Source organism: Erinaceus europaeus, chromosome 7, assembly GCF_950295315.1.
Source record: "Erinaceus europaeus chromosome 7, mEriEur2.1, whole genome shotgun sequence".
Classification (NCBI taxonomy): Eukaryota; Metazoa; Chordata; class Mammalia; order Eulipotyphla; family Erinaceidae; genus Erinaceus; species Erinaceus europaeus.
Window position 1 is genome coordinate 15,602,869 of NC_080168.1, and position 18,076 is coordinate 15,620,944.

Consider the following 18,076-nt stretch of genomic DNA (forward strand, 5'->3'; position numbering starts at 1 on the left):
AATTTATGAATAAATTTTTTAAAGTTAAAAGAAGACACAGAAAAAAAAGAAGAAAGTCTAGAGGCTTCAGTGGGATGGAAGATGTTTACTCTTTATGCCATAGTAAGGCGAAGGTAGGCAGGCCAGAACAAGGGCAAAGGAGACCAGAGAAAGCCACTCTGCCATATGCAGCAGGGAAATGGAACTCAGGAGCTCTCTTTCTGCTAAATCCTTTGTATTTGCACATCACAGCACTGCTTAGCACCCATTGGCCACACTTGGTCCCATGGCCATACTCTGCAGAAGTGGTCTCACTCTTAGCTGTACTTTTCTTTTTCCTAGCAGAGGGGACAGGTGTAGGTGACAGACGTCCTCCATGGTCTAGTGACTTGTAAACCAGAAGACCGGTGACCTGGCACTGCCACTCCTAGCAGACAGTTGTCACAGAGAAGCAGGACAAATGGTTGGATGGTGCTGCACCCAGTAGAGCACACACATTATCCTGCACAAGGACCTGGGTTCAAGTCCCCAGTCCCCACCTGTAGGGAAGCTTCAAGATTGGTGAAGCAGTAACACAAGTGTCTCTTTCTCTCACCCTCTCTATCTCCTCTTCCCTTTCAATTTCTCTCTGTCTTATCAAATTTTTAAAATAATTCAAACAAGGAAGTTGGGCAGTAGCGCATCGGGTTAAGCTCATGTGGCGTGAAACGCAAGGGCTGGCGTAAGGATCCCGGTTCGAGCCCCTGGCTCCCCACCTGCAGGGGAGTCGCTTCACAAGTGGCTAAACAGGTTTGCAGGGGTCTTTCTCTCGCCCTCTCTGTCTTCCCCTCCTCTCTCCATTTCTCTCTGTTCTATCCAACAACAACGAGATCAGTAACAACAATAATAACTACAACAACAATAAAAACAAGTGCAACAAAAGGGAAAATAAATATAATTTTTTACAAATAATAATAATTAAAAGAAAATAAACAAAAAAATAGATAAATGCAGTTAAAGCCTTCATCTAGAACAGGAAAGGCTTACCAACACCTAGTGGGCATTGGCTAAGTCACGCTTTAGCTAGTGTTCTCTGTGACCGCCTTCAGGAACTCATCCATCCTTCTGTGACCCTTCTGGCCTTCACAGCTTTCTTCCTGCGGGTGCTGCTGGGGAAGGGGGAGAACTGGAGACTCAGAGCTGGATTCACTGACCCACTTTGTGGGTTTCTTTGTTAACAACACCCTCAGAGTCTTAAAAGGCTTCTGTTTGGTTCTGCACTTAAGATATCATAGACAACAGCCTCAAGTGGCTATTATTTATTTTGTTTTGTTTTAATTTTTAAAGGTTTATTTATTTATTTAATTTTAGAAAGGACAGAGAGAAGTCGAGAGAAGAGAGGAGACAGAGGTGGGGAGAGTAAGATAGACACCTGCAAACTTGCTTCACTGCTTGTGAAGTGACCCCCCTGCAGGTGGGGAGCCTGGGGACTTGAACCAGGATACTTACACTGGTCCTTGCTCTTTGAGCCATGTGTGCTTAACCTGCTGCGCTACCGCCCAGCTCCTTGTTTTAATTTTATTTTATTTTTGCTCCCAGCATTATTACTGAGACTTGGAACTGGAACTTTGAATCCACTGCTCCTGGAAACCTCCCCCCCTTTTTATTGTATAGGACAGAGAGAAATTGAGAAAGGAGAGGAAGATAGAGAGGGGAGAGAAAAATAGACACCTGCAGACCTACTTCACCGCTTGTGAAGCTCCCTCTCCCCCTGAAGGTGGGGGAGCTGGGGGCTCGAACTTGGATCCTTGTGCAAATGCTTGCAGCTTAATATTGTGTGCACTTAACCAGATGCACCACTGCCTGGCCCCCATGGTCAGTATTTTTAGACTTGAGTATATTCTGGACTTGATGTGTCTTCTCTCGCTCTCTCTCTCTAGCTGCTGGTTGTTGGTTATCTCAAGGCTGTCTGAAGAAGCATGCTTGGCTAGAATGATGACTCCACTCTTCTGGTTTCTTCCCATTGTCTGCCAAGCAGATTCTGCTTGAAAAGGCCTGGCACATGCCAGCCTGGTTTAATCTTGTCACTTATAAGTCACCTCTCATAACTAGCCCAAGTGTATCTTCTTTGTAGGATTTTTGCTAGCAGTCAACCACACTGACAGTCTGAGTGCTTCCAGACAGCTTCTGTGGGTAACCAGTTCTACCAGGAGGGCTCACCTTCCAGGATATCATTGGTGACAAATCTACAGGAAGTTTTGCTCTAACAACTGTCACCATCTTCCTAGTATACGAGACTTTCCCTTTCCTATCTGCTATCAGATCTTTAGCCCAATGCCAGGTACTTTAGCTTATAAAGTAGTACTCCAGGAGTCATTTGGTAGCACAGTGGGTTAAGCGCAGGTGGTGCAAAGTGCAAGGACCGGCATAAGGGTCCCAGTTCGAGCCCCTGGCTCCCCACCTGCAGGAGAGTCACTTCATAGGCGGTGAAGCAGGTCTGCAGGTGTCTATCTTTCTCTCCCCCTCTCTGTATTCCCCTCTTCTCTCCATTTCTCTCTGTCCTATATAACAACAATGACATCAATAACAACAACAAGGGCAACAAAGGGGAAAATAAGTAAATAAATATAAAAAATAAAGTAGTATTCCTTTTAGAAACTAAATTATGCATGAATTAGAATACATGTGTGGTTGCTATAACAAAGAACCAATTTAAGAATGACATAAACTCATGTTGAGTGAGGTAAGCCAGAAAGAGAAGGACAAATACTGAATAATCTCACTTATAGGTGGAACTTAAGAAGCAAGGACACAGGGGCCAGGTGGTGGTACACCCAGTTAAGCACACACATCACAGTGCACAAGGACCCAGGTTCAAGCTCCTGCCCCCCCAAGGAGGAAAGCTTCATGAGTGGTGAAGCAGGGCTGCAAGTGATTCTGTGTCTCTTTCCCTCTCTCTCCTCCTCTCAATTTCTCTCTGTTTCTATCAAAAATAAATAATTTTTTAAACAGAGACATAAAAAGGAAACATAAGGTGAACTTGGGTGTGGTATATTGCACCAGAGCAAAGGACTCTGGAGAAGGAGGGAAAGGATGGGACCAAGGGGCTCTGGGCTTCTGGTGTAGGACAGTGGAAAAGGACCTAGGCTGGAGGTGAGAATGTCTTGCAAACACCTATGGTAGGGAGATGAGAGGTTGTGCTTATGTGTCAGCTACTATGCTGTAAGTCATTAGTGCCTCAGTAAAGTAGAAAAGAGGGAAACTGATTTAAACAAAAGCACTTATGTTTCTAGACCACCTAAAGCTGGTAAGAGTAACTATGAAACTTTACTAGGCATCCTGCACACTTACATATACATGTAAGGCACAAAAAGGCTACTCTGGTTCCTGCTATCACACTAACCTTCCAGCCAGCAAATGGGAAAAGAAAGAGGGGAACTCATGATCCTTTCTTTCTAAGATGTGACCTGAACTTTATTCACATCACTCCCACTGACACTGAATTGCTCGATTTAGCTGCCAGGTAAGCTGAGAGTCTATATCCTTATCACACCGTCATTCCATTTGATTCTATTACTTAAGGAAGACAAGGAAAATAAATACTCACTGTTCACTTCTATAAGGAACGGCATCTTGTGGGCCCTCCCGAGACATTGTCCTCACCATAAAGCAATGACAGCAGGGATACTCCCAGTCCCCTGGCTGGGGATATCCTGCCCTGCCACTCGAAAAAGACTGGTTCTGGAATGGGCACAGCCTGCAATGTTCCTCAGATGTGACCATGAGCTATAAGCTCAGACCAATAGGGACTTAGAGCTTACACAGGCTCTGATGCCATACATATATATATACCTTGGAGCAGGCGGATGGAGGTAAATGGTTAATTTTAGCCACGGACTTTCTTTTTTCAAGAACAGGAGATACTCCCTGCCCTAAGCCAACTTTCTAGCCCTTTTTCTCTACTCTGACACCACCTCTCAGACAATATTCTTATCCAACCTCAGGCTAGCTACCAAACTGAAGCAAAACTACCATAGTTGTGTGCCCCCTGGAACAGGCCTAAAATGGTTTTCTTAGCTTTCTTCTACCTTTAAATACTTAATCTCATTTTATTATTTAATCCTATGATTTGATTTGATTCCTGTTCATTAACCATTTTCTCTCAGCTTAGGTCATGTTACCTTTCAGACACCAGGTTACTGGTGCAACCATGACTCCCCGACTTCCCTGGGCAGACGACCTCATCAATGTGTTCTGGACCCTCACATCTCCAGAGCTCTGGCCCACTAAGGAGACATAGAAACAGGCTGGGGGTATGGATCGACCTGTCAGTGCCCATGTTCAGTGGAGAAGCAGCTACAGAAGTCAGACCTCCTACTGTCTGCTCCCCATAAACAACCTTGATCCATACTCCCAGTGGGGGAGAAGTGACAGGATGAAGATAAGAGGACTCTGCACTCCAGCTCCATCAGCACCCAGAGAGAGAGCGAAGGAAAAGGAGAGGGACATATGGAGCTAGTTATGTTGTCATGAGTGGCTTGGAGGGGAAGAGAAGATTAGATCAGAAAAGAAAGGGGCAACTATGTATAAATGTGGACAGATAGTTGTAGAGATGATGGTTGGCCCATGTCTACAACCTTAGAGGAACTGTGGTGGCTTGCAGTGGGGAGACTAAATTCTGTAATATAAATAAATAAATAAATAAATAATTTTTTAAAAAGCAAAAGAAAATAAACAGGTATTAGGCACAGAGATCCCTGTCATTAAATGTTTTCACCCTCACTCTATATTCACAAGAACAAGTTCTGATAAATCACACAACACGTTCCACAGTTGTGAGACACTCCAACAGCAGAGCATGAATCTTAATCAGGTCCATCTGGCCCCCAGACAGTGTCTCCATCACATGAAGCCAGCATGCTGTGGTCATCAGGAGCCCACTGTGCACTTGGCACGAGCAGACATTTACACATCAATGGCCACTCAAGTGACAGTGCATCTGCATCCCCACTGAGATTGGCTCTAAGGAGATCAGTGCAGTGGCAGCCAGTTGGTAGAGGAAGGCTTTCACAGAAAGGAGCCTGTACTTCTGTGAGGGGGAGTTTGTCTGAGCCAGAAAGAGGAGCGAGTGTTACAGGAGATGGCTTCAGTGTGAGCTAAGCCGGTTCAGCCTCTGTATCTGTGATGGGGGCCCAAGTATAAGGGGACAGGTGCTTTCTAGCCCCAAAGCATCACTTAGTTCCAGGGATGGTCCACTACATCTTTGCACATGTCAGTCCACCCACTAGCTTTGCCTTTGATGCTCCATCACGCTCCGGGCCTGGGAGGTACCTCACTGGATAGAGCTTTTGCCTTTGCACATGCCAGGTCCTTGTTCAAACCCCAGCAGCATGTGGCAGCACCACGGACAGCACCAAAAGAACTCCAGGAATGGTGGCATGATGCTTTAATGTCTTGCACCCTCCCCCCCTTCTCCATCTTCCTCCTTTAAAAAACAGGGAATATCAAATTCAGCCAGGAGATGGCTGAATAGCATGGAGAGTGCCTGTGTTCCTGGATTTACTTCCTGCCATGTACACTTTAAAAAGAAGCAGCTCCATCATTGGGGACCAGATAGGACCAGGCCACAGGGACCCCAAGAAAGGGTGTTTCTCACTCTGGATTTTCCATAGCATACTTGGAAAAGCAAAGGTCCTTCTCTGCTTGGTCTGCTCTGCTCTCCCCATAGGCACATAGGCAGTGCAGGAGCTGGGAGAGGCAATGGACATGTTCAGTCCATTCAGCAAGAAATCCCAGGGTCCCCTCCAGAGCCAGGGATGGGGACAGGGACAGCAGTGACTGGAAGGAGGAGAGGCAGGGACAGGCAGAGAGAGAGAGGAACTGGAGCAGCTGGGTCAGCATGCCTGGTTTGGACACTGACTCAGGCCCCAGGAATGCCAAGGAAGGGGGGTGGGAAGCCATTGGAGCTGGGCTGGGAGACACCAGGAAAGCAGACACAGCAAGATAGGAGGACCAGGGTCCTGCATGCCTGGGCCTGCCTCCCCAGCACAGATAAAACAAGTGTCTTTCAACTGGGGAGGTGAGTACAGTGCTCCTGTGGGTGATGCTTACCTGCCCAAACACCCCCACCTCCTCCAGCAGAGGGCGAGACTCTTGGGATCCCAATATGGACACAGGCTGGGCCCTGTCTCAGAACCACTGCAGACCCCTAATTGCCCTTTCTGATTCCAACACCACCTCCTCCTAAAGTTTGTACAAGAAGAAAAGCAAAACTCAGCCATCCCCATCGCCCCTCCTTTGGCTCCTGTGTGCAGTGTGGGAGCCCAGGACTCTGTCACCTCACCCCACCTGACCCCCTTCTGTCTCCTCTCTGCCCTGCATCCTCACGATGCTTGTCATCTCTTCTCTGTCCTCAGAGACCCAAGAGACAACCCAGAACCAGGCATGCAGATTCCAGGTACACCCCTGGCCTCCCCGCCCCAGGGCCACCCCTCTGGCTGCTGGGCTGGAGCAGCTGAGCTGGGAGCCCCTCCCTCCCTGCTGCCTGATACCCAATCAGAGTGAAAGTGATCCAGAAGGGCAGGGGGCCAGGGGTCAGGCCCAGAATAGTGCTGCCCAGCCCCAGCCGAGCTCTCTGCCACTCTGGGCTGGCTGCATGGAGCCGGAGCTTGGGCCCACACCACACAGGGTACAAGGGGTCCCAGGGGACCCTGGCGCAGCTGGGGCTAGAGGGTTGACAGCACGGGGGGTGTGTGTGGTGTGTTTGTATGTGTGTCTGTGTGTGTGTGTCTGTGTGTGTTGGTGCACATTTCCCTGGATTTTCTCCGTGTGTGTGTGTGTGTGTGTGTGTGTGTGTGTCTGTTTGTGTGTGTCTGTGTGTGTTGGTGCACATTCCCCTGGGTTTTCTCTGCATAACTGAGCATGTGGGCACCTGTGTATGTGGACTGTGAGTGAGGCAGTAGATTGGTTCTACAAGTGCCTGGAAATAGTAGAATAAGTGTGTTTCTGGGCTACGTGGCTGTGTTTGTAGGATGGTGTTCATGTGTCTACACACACACAAACACACACACACACACACACACACACACATGCACAGTGGGAAAGGGAGGAAAAAGATAGGAAGGACCACTGGTTGGGGAACGGCAGGCATTTCTACACTCCTTAGAAGTTGCTCTTCCCACAGACCCCATCCTGGAGCAGCCTCGGGAAAACCCAGCAGCAAGGTAGGTGTGGATGCTCCTGCCTGTGGGTCCTGTCTCTCTTGTCCCCTTTGGGAGACCCCAGCCTTCCCTCCTTTCCCTTCTCTTTTTCCCTTCTTCCTCCCTCGTCTTCATCTCCGTCCTCTTTAGGGTGGCAGTGGTGGTAGAGAGAATAATCCAGAGTTTAAAGACTTGGCTCCTAGTGCCAACTTCATCACCTCCCAGCTGTGTGGTTTGTGGCCGACTGCTTAACCTCTCTGATCCCAGGTCCCATGATAACAGCACCTCCTTGGTCACACTGCTGGGAGCTTTGCTGGATGGGGAGATACCCTTTGGATGTTGTGAATATGCAATTGGTGACATCTTACTTGGTGTGTGTGTGTGTGTGTGTGTGTGTGTGTGTGTGTGTGTGTGTGTGTGTGTGTGTGTGTGTTACTCCCTGTGAACTGAAGGGACTGCCATTCTGCCTTCCAGAAATGAGCATCCTAGAGCAAGGAGAGAGCAACTCCTGGCCCTCCCTGACCATAACCATGAGCTCACAAAGAAGCCCTGGGAAACTAGGAGGCAAAGCCTTGAGGTGGACAAGGCAGGAGGCAGTGGAGGAGGAAGAGGACCTGCCAGACCTGGGGGACGGTGAGGCCAAGACCAATTCCAGGGAGACTTGGAGTCAGGGGCAGCAGGGAGCCCCAGAGCCTGGGCCTTCTGCTCTGTCCTGGATGCCTCCTTAATACAAAAAGGTGGATGCAGCCCCCACCTTGGAGCCTCAGTTTCCCCAGTGGAGAGAGGCCAGAGACAAAGCCACTACCCTGAGTGACTCTGTGAGGTCCAGCCTGCTGACCTGCAAAACAGTGAGGGTCTACCACCCCCTGGGCTGCTCTGTGGATAAACTGACACAGCAGGTGGAGTCACTGTCCCCTCCTTCCCAGCAGGTCCCCAGTCTAGGCCAGCTGCTGAGTCCACAAGGCTAGACGCAACATTACCCATGGCTACGCCCTTGGCCCAGGCTGCTCCCCAGATCAGCAAGGGCACCCCACCGCCAGAGTGGGACTTCCTCCCATCTGACTGTGCAGACCCCCAGGTCTCGGTAACCTGGCAGGATGAGCTCGAAGGCCTGGAACCTGGGAGGCCCTCTCCGTGTCCATCACCACTGGCCCCGCTCCCCAGGCCAGGCTGGGATGATGAGCTTCAGAAGCCAGAGGCCCAGGTGTACATGCATTTCATGCAGGAGCACAGCTGCTATGACGCCATGGCCACCAGCTCCAAGCTGGTCATCTTCGACACCACACTGGAGGTGAGGCACATCTGCACTGCCCCACAGCCCCTACACACCCCAGGGGTGATGCCCCACCTTAAGTTCCCTTCCGGGGCTTCTCAGTACCATGGAGACTGGCAGGGAGTGCTGAGGCTCTGTGTAAGCACCCTGGAATTGCCACCACAGCTCTGCTACTGGGTTCACTTGACCTATGACAATTCTATTGTAGGAGTGAGAATGTCCATGTTTCCCTGACCTCCTGGGACAACCTAGCAGTGAGGGACACTTCGGAACCCTCAAATGTGTGGTGATATTGCAGGGTCAAATAAAACTTGGGACAAATAAAACTTGCTGAGCAGAGAGGGGTTTTGGTCACCCATCTTTCACAGAGTCTGGGCTGTGAGGCATCTACTTCCTTTCTAAGCAACATACTGTAGAACTGTGATTCCCCAAAGCATGATGTGCTTTTGATAGGTGTTTGTTTTCTAGAGCAGCTCTGGCTAATGGTGGTGCTGGGAATTGAACTTGGGATCTTTGGTGCCTCAGGCATGAAATTCCTTTTGCATAACCATTATGCTATCTCCTCAGCCCTAGGATGTGTATTGGAGTCTAGGAGCACAGGACACGTGTATTTATTTTAGGGGGCTGGAGAGGTGGTTCAGTGGTAGAGCCCATAAGACATGTGAGAACTTGGATTTGATCCCTGGCACCCACCACAAGAGAGCAGCAAAGATAAAACAGGACTGTAGGGTGAGAGAAGCCCTGCTTAGTGTAAACTCTCTCTATCTCATTAAAAAAATAAACATAATACAAACACACATACACACACGTCAAGAGGTCCTGGAGATATTTTGCTTGATAGAGTACATGCCTTCCCATGTGTGAGGACAAGGGTTCAGGCCTAGCACCACATACAAGCACCGTGGGTGGTGCCAGGACAGGCTCCACTGACAGTGGAATGGTGCTGTGGTGTTTCTTCTTCTCTTTCCTCTCTCTCTCTCTCTCTCTAAAATTAAAAGAATGAAGTAGTCAGCTCTACTATGGAATCAAGCATCCATGAGGTCTTGGCACTGCAATAAAAAATGGAGTCAGGGAGAGGTAGCTCAGAGATGGAGCATGAGTGAAAGTCACACACATATTTATGTATGCACCATGTATACATATATGTGTGTAGTATGTGTATGTCTACATATATGTAAAAACAGTCCCACGTATTTCAGTCACTTCCCACTTATCTGAATGTCTAATGAGAAAACACAGCAAGCACATAGAGATGGTATAACTTTGACACTATTGGACTGAGTCAGTGTGAAATTCATTGAGAGAAAAATAGAACCTATACAGGGGCTTACTGTTACCAGGATTCTTCCCAGGGTTCAGTGCCTGCATGACTAATATACCACTTCCAGTAGCCTTCCCTTCCCCCATTTTTTCTCTTTCTTTCCTTTTTCTTTATTTTTCTTTTGATAGAGACAGAGAAACTGAGAGGGACGGAAGAGAGAGGGAGAGAGACAGAGAGACACCTGCAACCCTGCTTCACCACTCATGAAGCTTCCCCCCTGCAGGTGGGGGCTGGGAGCTTGAACCTGGGTCCTTCTGCATGATAATCTGTGTTCTCTACTGCATGTGCCACCACCAGGCCCCAGGAGGAGCATATTTTGTTGGCAAGTATTTCTACAGTCCCAGGTTTAGCAGAACTACATCTCATGTGTCTGCACCCCTGCAGCTTCTGAGCCAATTCTGAACTCCTTCCCCATGCCTGGGGAGGGCCCCTCAGTGCCCCACCGCCAGAGCCTTGTCTAGGCAGTGCCTCTGAGGGTCCTGTGACCTGAGAAAGGCAGGTCAGCCCCCAGCAGGATGACCTGATATGTTGCAAGAGACTCAACCCTCGACTCAACTCTCCACTCAGATCAAGAAGGCCTTCTTCGCCATGGTGGCCAATGGCGTCCGGGCAGCCCCACTGTGGGACAGCAAGAAGCAGAGCTTTGTGGGTGAGGAGCAGCTGGGAAGGAAGGGGTGATGGGAAACAGCATGAGCTTCTGGCTGACCCAGCTGGTTGGCATGAACCATGTCTCCCTAGTTTGTGGTGGCAGATGGGGACATGGGGCTCCATCTGCTGGTACCTTACAGCTCTGAACCCTATGGTGCTTGTCATGGGTGTGAGGTAGGAAGGAGAGGGAAAGGGGGAAATAAGGAGAATGGAGAAGGGGATGGAGTGGTCCAGGAGGTTGTGCAGTGGATAAAGTGTTGGACTCTCAAGCATGAGGTCTTGTGTTCGATCCCTGGTAGCACATGTACCAGAGGGTTGTCTGGTTCTCTTTTTTTATCCCTCACATAAGTAAGTAAGTAAATAAATAAATAATTTAAGAGAGAGAGAGAGAGAGGGGAGAGAGGGAGAGAGAGAGATGGGGATGGATGGGCCAGTGAAATAGCTCACTTATATGGTGCCCTGCTTTTCCAGGACTCAATTTTGAGCCTGGCCCCTGCTGCATTGGAAAAAGCTTTGATGCTTTGGTGTCTCTCTCTCTGTCTCCAATGAGTCTGCTGAGGGGTCTTTAATTTATTTATTTGATAGGAAAAAGATAAATCAGAGGGGGAGGGGAGACAGAGAGACACCTACAGCTCTGCTTCAGCACTAGTGAAGTTTCTCCCTTGCAGATGGGGACCAGGGGCTCCAACTTGAATCCTTTCTCTATCTCAAAGGGAAAAAAGTGAAAAGCAGGGGAGGGAAATGGGGAAGCAGAAAAAAGAGAAACCCATTTCTCTGGCCTGGGAGGGAGTACCCTGGTCTCTCCTTCCCTCCTCACCTGTCCTCCCTTCCTCCCACCCCTCCCTCACAGGAATGCTGACCATCACAGACTTCATCTTGGTGCTGCACCGGTATTACAGGTCCCCCCTGGTGAGGAGGGTCAGGGAACCCTTGGGGCACCCATCTGGGGGGGATGAAGGGGAAGGATGGGAAGCCTGATACCCCAGGCATCCAGATCTGACCTCCAGATCCCCACGTCTAGGTCCAGATATATGAGATTGAAGAGCACAAGATTGAGACGTGGAGGGGTGAGTGGGCAGAGGGGCTGATGGCGTGGGGTCAGGACGTGGCCACGGAGCTGAGAAGCAGTGAGGGTTTCCTGGAGGGAGCAGGGAAGGTGATAAGATATGGGGGGGGGGGTCCTGAGCCAGATGGGGGTAGCCTGGGGTGACCCGTGAGGTGCTGTGGCTGGTTGTCTTGGCTGACCTGCTCCTCCCTGCAGAGATCTACCTTCAAGGCTGCTTCAAGCCCCTGGTCTCCATCTCTCCCAGTGACAGGTGAGCAAGTCCAGCCTCCCTGTCCTGCTGAGTGTTGGAAGCTGGGGGTGGAGGGTATCTCCCCCTAAGCTGTCCCGGGCTCACAGCTCCCTCCTCTGCAGCCTGTTTGAAGCCGTCTACACCCTCATCAAGAACCGAATCCACCGCCTGCCAGTCCTGGACCCCGTGTCGGGCGCCGTGCTCTACATCCTCACCCACAAGCGGTTGCTCAAGTTCCTGCACATCTTTGTGAGCCTGGGGAGGGGGCTGGGGGGCTCAAGGGTCAGAGGTTAGGGGCTGGGGGCAGCCAGGAGCACCCTGAGTGACTGCACACTGACACACCCCTGCCCTCCCAGGGCGCCCTGCTGCCCCGGCCCTCCTTCCTGTCCCGCACCATCCAGGACCTGGGCATCGGCACATTCCGAGACCTGGCCGTGGTGCTGGAGACAGCGCCTGTCCTCACCGCATTGGACATCTTCGTGGACCGGCGCGTGTCTGCACTACCTGTGGTCAATGAAGCCGGTACCCCAGCCCAGGACAGGGTTGTGCATGAGCAGGGGGCAGTGGGGGCAGGGATCTTGGTGGCATCAGCTCAGAACTCCAGGGCAGAGCTGGGGGTACAAGGAGCTACCTGCTCGAGCTTTGGATCAGGTGTCCAGAAGCTCTGTGCCTTAGTTTCCTCATTTATGCAGTGAGAATCTTTCCCCCTCTTCTTTATTTGATAGAATAGAGAAAGACTGAGGGGGAAGGGGGAGGTTGAGAGGGAGAGAGACAGATAAATACCTGCATTACTTGCTTCACCACCTGGCTAGAACCCAGGTCCTTAAGCATAGTAACCTGTGCTCAACTGAGTAAGCCACTGCAATGAAAATCTTAACGATGCCCGCCCTTCTTACTTCTCAGAGTGCTTGAAAGGATTATGTGTAATAAAGTGAGCCTGATAAGAGGTCATGAGTTTTAGTTTATCCTATAGTGGGCCACAAGACCTTGGGCTCCCAGCTAGCCATGTTTCCTACTCCAAGAATAAGGGCTAGATAGGGAACTGGGAGTTGTCGCACCAGCTGAGCACACCCATCACCATCCAGGACCTGGGTTCAAGCCCCCATTCCCCATCTGCAGGGGAAAACTTCACAAATGGTGAAGTAGTCCTGCACGTGTCTCTCTCTCCCTCTCTAGCTCCTTTCCCTCTCGATTTATGTTCCATCAAAAAGAAAGAAAGAGGGAGAGAAAGGAGGAAGGAAGAAAGAGAGGAAGTAAGGAAAATAAAAGAAGCCACTTGGTGTGGTGCATTCATGGTGCAGGCACTGAGTCCTAGTAATAACTCTGGTGGCAATAATAATTTTTTTTTTTAAAAAAAGTAAGGGCTAGAGGAACCACACAGTCTTATCCTTGTCTGAACAGAGCCTGTCAGCGCTTTCGGAGTTGAACTCACACTGATGAAGACAATTATGAAGAAACATTTTAATCTAGTTCTGATCATGAAGTTTGTCAAATATAAAAAAATGACAGAAATAAACTACGTGATGCAACTCACATACCCCACTAGATTAGCTACTGTTTACACACTGCCACAACCTAGTCGCTTTCCCGCCCCCAGCAATGTGAATCACAGGCATATCATCATTTCACCCCTGCACACTCCAGTTTGCATCTCTAAACACAAGGGGAGATCCTACATCACCTAACAAAACCACTGTTGATTCACAAGTATCTGCTGTCTAGTTCTGATTCCCGTTTGCTCTCAAATGTGCATTTTCTCATATCGACTCTTTCAAACCAGGATCCAATCAAGGTGCACACTTTGCATTTGTTCCTCAAGTTTCTTCTAATCTGTGGAACATCCCCCTACACACACACACACACACACACACACACACACACACACACACACGGTTTTCAAGAAACTGATAAGTTTAAAAACCTAGGTCATTGCCACCTTCAGAAATGTTTGCTTGCCTTCCTTCCTTCCTTCCTTCCTTGGACAGAGACAGAGAGAAATTGAGGGGGTGGAGACAGAAAGAGAAACACCTGCAGACCTACTTCACAGCTCATGAGAGGGACTGGGGACTTGAACCCAGGTCCTTGAGCACGTAATGTGTGTGCTCTACCTGGTGAGCCACCATCCAGTCCCTGTCTGTCTGCTTTCTACATGCGGCCTCTACCTTGCTGCTATAAGTCAGCAATGAGATCTAAAGGCTTGCTCAGCCCCAAGCTGTTCATGGGAGGTTAGACTGTTCATGGGTGAAGCAGGTGCCAGTGGCATGTGCCTTCTGGAGGCCAAGTGGCCATTTGTTCCTTCTCTGTGAAGCCTTTAGTTCTAATTCCTCATTAGAAATCTGGGAGCCTAGGGGTGGCTGGTGAGGTTCATTCCAGAACCTGCCCTAGGCCCTTGCTCATCACCCTGGTTCTCATTAGAAACTCCATCTTGTCTTTTCTTCACCCTCCACCCCTGCAGGTCAAGTGGTGGGTCTCTACTCCCGCTTTGATGTGATTGTAAGTGTTTGTGTGAGGAGGGGCAGCTGGGAGTGGGGGTACTTCAAGGAGACTGGTGTGAGGATGGCCGGGACAGGGTAGGGATATGTATGGACCCAGGGACCTTTACAGGTGTGTAGGGATGGGGGCTGGCAGGTAGTGGCATACCTGGTAGAATGCACACATTACAGTGCTCAAGCCTCCAGTCCCCACTTGCAGGAAGGAAGCTCCAGGAGTGGTGGAGCAGTGCTGCAGGTGTCTCTCTTCCTCTCTCCTTCTCTCTTTCTCTTTTAATATTGAAACAATTATTTTTTTATATTTTATTTATTTATTTGTAAGAAAGGAGGAAAGAGAAAGAACCATACATCATTCTGTATATGTGTTGCTGGGGATTGAACTCGGGACCTTATGCTTGAGAGTTCAATGTTTTATCCACTGTGGCATCTCCCAGACCAACCTCTCTCCTTCTCTATCCCCCTCTTCTCATTCATTTTCTCCCTGACTCTATAAAAAGGGGGAGCTGGGTGGTGGTGCACCTGATTGAGTACACATTACCATGTGCAAAGACCCAGAGTTCAAGCCCCCAATTCCAACCTGCAGAGGTGAAGGAGCTTTAAAAGAAAGGAAACAGTGCTTCAGGTCTCTCTTCTCTCTCTCTCTCTCTCTCTCTCACACACACACACACACACACGTATATATATTATTAGAGACTGAGAGAACTTGAGAGGGGAGGGGAGACAGAGAGGGAGAGATACAGAGAGACACCTGCAGCCCTGCTCCATCATTCATGAAGCTTATCCCCCTGCAGGTGAGGGACAGGGGATTGAACCTGGTCCTTCCACATTGTAATGTGTGCACTTAACCAAGTGTGCCATCACCTGGCCCGTCTTGCTCCTTCTCTATCTCCCCTCTTCCCTCTTAATTTCTCTCTGACTCTACAAAATAAATAAATAAAAGGGAAAAAGAAGAGAGAAATCAGGGAGAAAGGAGGAAGGGAAGGAGGGAGGAAAGGAAATAAGTGTGTGGGGTGAGAGCGTAGGGAAGGACCCTGGTGCTATCGGCTAAGCGCAGCTTCCCTCTGGCCTCAGCACCTGGCCGCCCAGCAGACCTACAACCACCTGGATATGAGCGTTGGGGATGCCCTGAGGCAGCGAACCCTGTGCCTGGAGGGGGTCATCTCCTGCCGGCCCCACGAAAGCCTGGGGGAAGTCATCGACCGCATTGCCCAGGAGCAGGTACACCACACCTCTGCACACAACACCCCAACATGGGGGGGGCACGGACACCCCATGCCGCAGACACCCCACCTGTTGTCCCATCTCCGGCCAACACATCTGGCCCTGGGGTTGACGTCAGCTGGTCCTGTCCCCTGGGGCCCTGTGCCAGGTCCACAGCCACCTGATCACCTGGGGGTTCTCAGGGCCACACAGCTGGCTCCTGAGATCCCCCCCGGACCTGGGTCTCCTCCCAGGCCTGACCCCTGACTGGCTGTGCCCCCCCCCCCCCCAGGTGCACCGGCTAGTGCTTGTGGACGAGACTCAGCACCTCCTAGGGGTGGTGTCCCTCTCCGACATCCTGCAGGCCCTGGTGCTCAGCCCCGCAGGCATCGATGCCCTCAGTGCCTGAGAGCATCCAGACTCTCACTCCCAGGCTACCAGTCAGCAGCAGAGCCAAGGATTCTCCGCCTTCCTCTCCCGCATGCCCTTGGGCTGGGTCAGCTGGGATTCAGGTGTGCTCCACCCTGCCTCATCAGCCTCAGCACCAACCTCTCCAGGTCTGTTTTTGTTCTTTTTTTTTTTTCTTTTGCCTCCAGGGTTATTGCTGGGGCTCAGTGCCTGCACTGCAAATCCACTGGTCCTGGAGGTCATTTTTTCCCCATTTTTGTTGGACTTGTTGTCATTATTGTTATTGTTGTTATTACTGTTGTTGGATAGGACAGAGAAAAATCAAGAGAGGAGGGGAAGACAGAGAGGGAGAGAAAGAGACACCTGCAGACCTGCTTCATTGAGTGTGAAGCAACCCCCCTGCAGGTGAGGAGCCGGGAGCTTGAACCAGGATCCTGAGGTTTAAGCCCTGGCACCAGATGTGAGGTCCACAGGTAGCACCAGGGTTGCTCCATGGTGCGCCAGCATCGCCCCCTCCCAGAAATAGTGCAGCAGTGGTGGACTCACACCTCACATGCATGAGGTCCCGGGTTCATTCCCCAGCACTGCATTAAATAGCAAGTGGGAAGAGAAGGAGGGAAGGACAGACTGGGGCTGAAAGGGGAGAGTTTCTAAGAGCTCGGCTCAGAACGTGTGACTTGATTTCAGGGGTTTGTGAGGGGTTTGCAGATTGGTGGCGGAGAGAAACCTTTCCTCCTATGAGAACACCAGCCTTCTCTCGTCTTTGAGTCACCAGCCCCTTTCCTTTTCCTCCTAGGTCTTTCCACACCCCACCCCCACCCTTGCCCTGCCTGTGCTCCCAGGGCCCCCACCCCCCAGCCCAGGAATGCCCTGTGCGCTGTGGAATGAAGAACAGCTGACTGAGTCCAGAGATTCCTGAGCCTGAGCCCCAGGGCCACCCACATCACTCTCCCCCCACCTGCTCCAGATTCCTCCTTCAGACAATAGGAGCCACTGCCCTCCCCTGCTCCCCAAGTTGTCATTTGGGGGTGCTGCTGGGAAACCCCGTGAGGCCGCAGTTGTTTCCAGAGTTGCTTGTGGGAGCGGGTTCAGGCCCCATCTCCTCAGCCTGGGCGCATATCACCAGAGCTCTCTCTCCCCGCGGCTGATGATGGGCCTGTATTTGCACCACTGAGGACGAGTGACCGCAAAAACAAAAAGATCAAGGAAATTGGACTGTGTAAACTACTCCAGTGATCCCTGTGCTTTCTGAAGTTAGAGAAGCAGAAGAGAGTCTGACTGACAAACTATTGCAGGAGCCTGGGGAATTAGCTTCTGGGAATCTCCTTTTCATCTCTTATTTATAGCAAAATCACAGAGAAGAACTTCATTAACCACTTACACAGGAGGTACAAGTCTTTCTTTTAAACTTTTTTTCTTTTCTTTCCTATGGCACTCAGCCATTTTTGTACTTAGGGTTAACAGTGGGTCACAAGATTGTAAGATTACAAGGTATAGCTCTATACCGCACCCACCAACAACATAATTTAAAAAAAAAACATTTATCAGGGGCCGGGCAGTAGCGCACCAAGTTAAGTGTACATGGCACAAAGCACAAGGACCAGCACAAGAATCCCAGTTTGAGCCTCTGGCTCTCCATCTGTAGGGGAGTTGCTTTGCAAGCAGTGAAGCGGGTCTGCAGGTGTCTTTCTCTCCCCCTTTCTATCTTCCCCTCCTCTCTTGATTTCTTTCTGTCCTATCCAACAACAACAATAACAATAACAACAACAATGGCAGCAAAATGGAAAAAATGGCCTCCAGGAGCAGTGGATTTGTAGTGCAGACACCGAGTCCAACGATAACCCTGGAGGCAATATCATATATATATGATAGAGACAGAGAGAAATTAAAGGGGAGAGGGAAATAGAGGGGACAGAGAAAGAGAGACACCTGTAGCACTGCTCCACTGTTCTTGAAGCTTCCCCCTGCAGATGGGGGCTGAGGGCTTGAACCCAATTCTTTGTGCATGATTAATGCATGTACTCTACCATCTACCACCACCTTCCCTCTCACCACCAAAGTTCTGTGCCCCACCCCCTTCCAATGATAGCCACCATAGTTCTCACCAGAGTCTTAGAGAGTTTGTTTCCTTCTGGATTTGTTTTGTTTATTATTGCAAGTCCATGTGTTTTAGTTTCTACACTCCACAGATGAGTCAAACTGTCCAGTAGTTGTCTTTCATTACCTGGTTACTTCACTAAGCAGATACCAGGAAGGACAAGTCTCCCCAACAATTCTAGTCAAGC

General features: G+C 50.1%; 1 protein-coding gene across 1 annotated transcript; it reads left to right on the forward strand.

Annotated features, from left to right (window-relative positions):
- The first annotated feature begins 6,600 nt into the window (after positions 1-6,600).
- PRKAG3 (protein kinase AMP-activated non-catalytic subunit gamma 3) lies at positions 6,601-17,005 on the forward strand. The gene is made up of 14 exons (XM_007519835.2): positions 6,601-6,646; positions 7,142-7,181; positions 7,632-7,790; positions 8,087-8,448; positions 10,319-10,400; positions 11,250-11,308; positions 11,421-11,466; positions 11,661-11,715; positions 11,817-11,943; positions 12,051-12,216; positions 14,150-14,187; positions 15,255-15,401; positions 15,676-15,940; positions 16,588-17,005. The coding sequence occupies exons 1-13, from the start codon at positions 6,614-6,616 to the stop codon at positions 15,790-15,792; spliced, it is 1,431 nt and encodes a 476-aa protein (XP_007519897.2). The 5' UTR covers positions 6,601-6,613; the 3' UTR covers positions 15,793-15,940; positions 16,588-17,005.
- Positions 17,006-18,076: the final 1,071 nt, after the last annotated feature.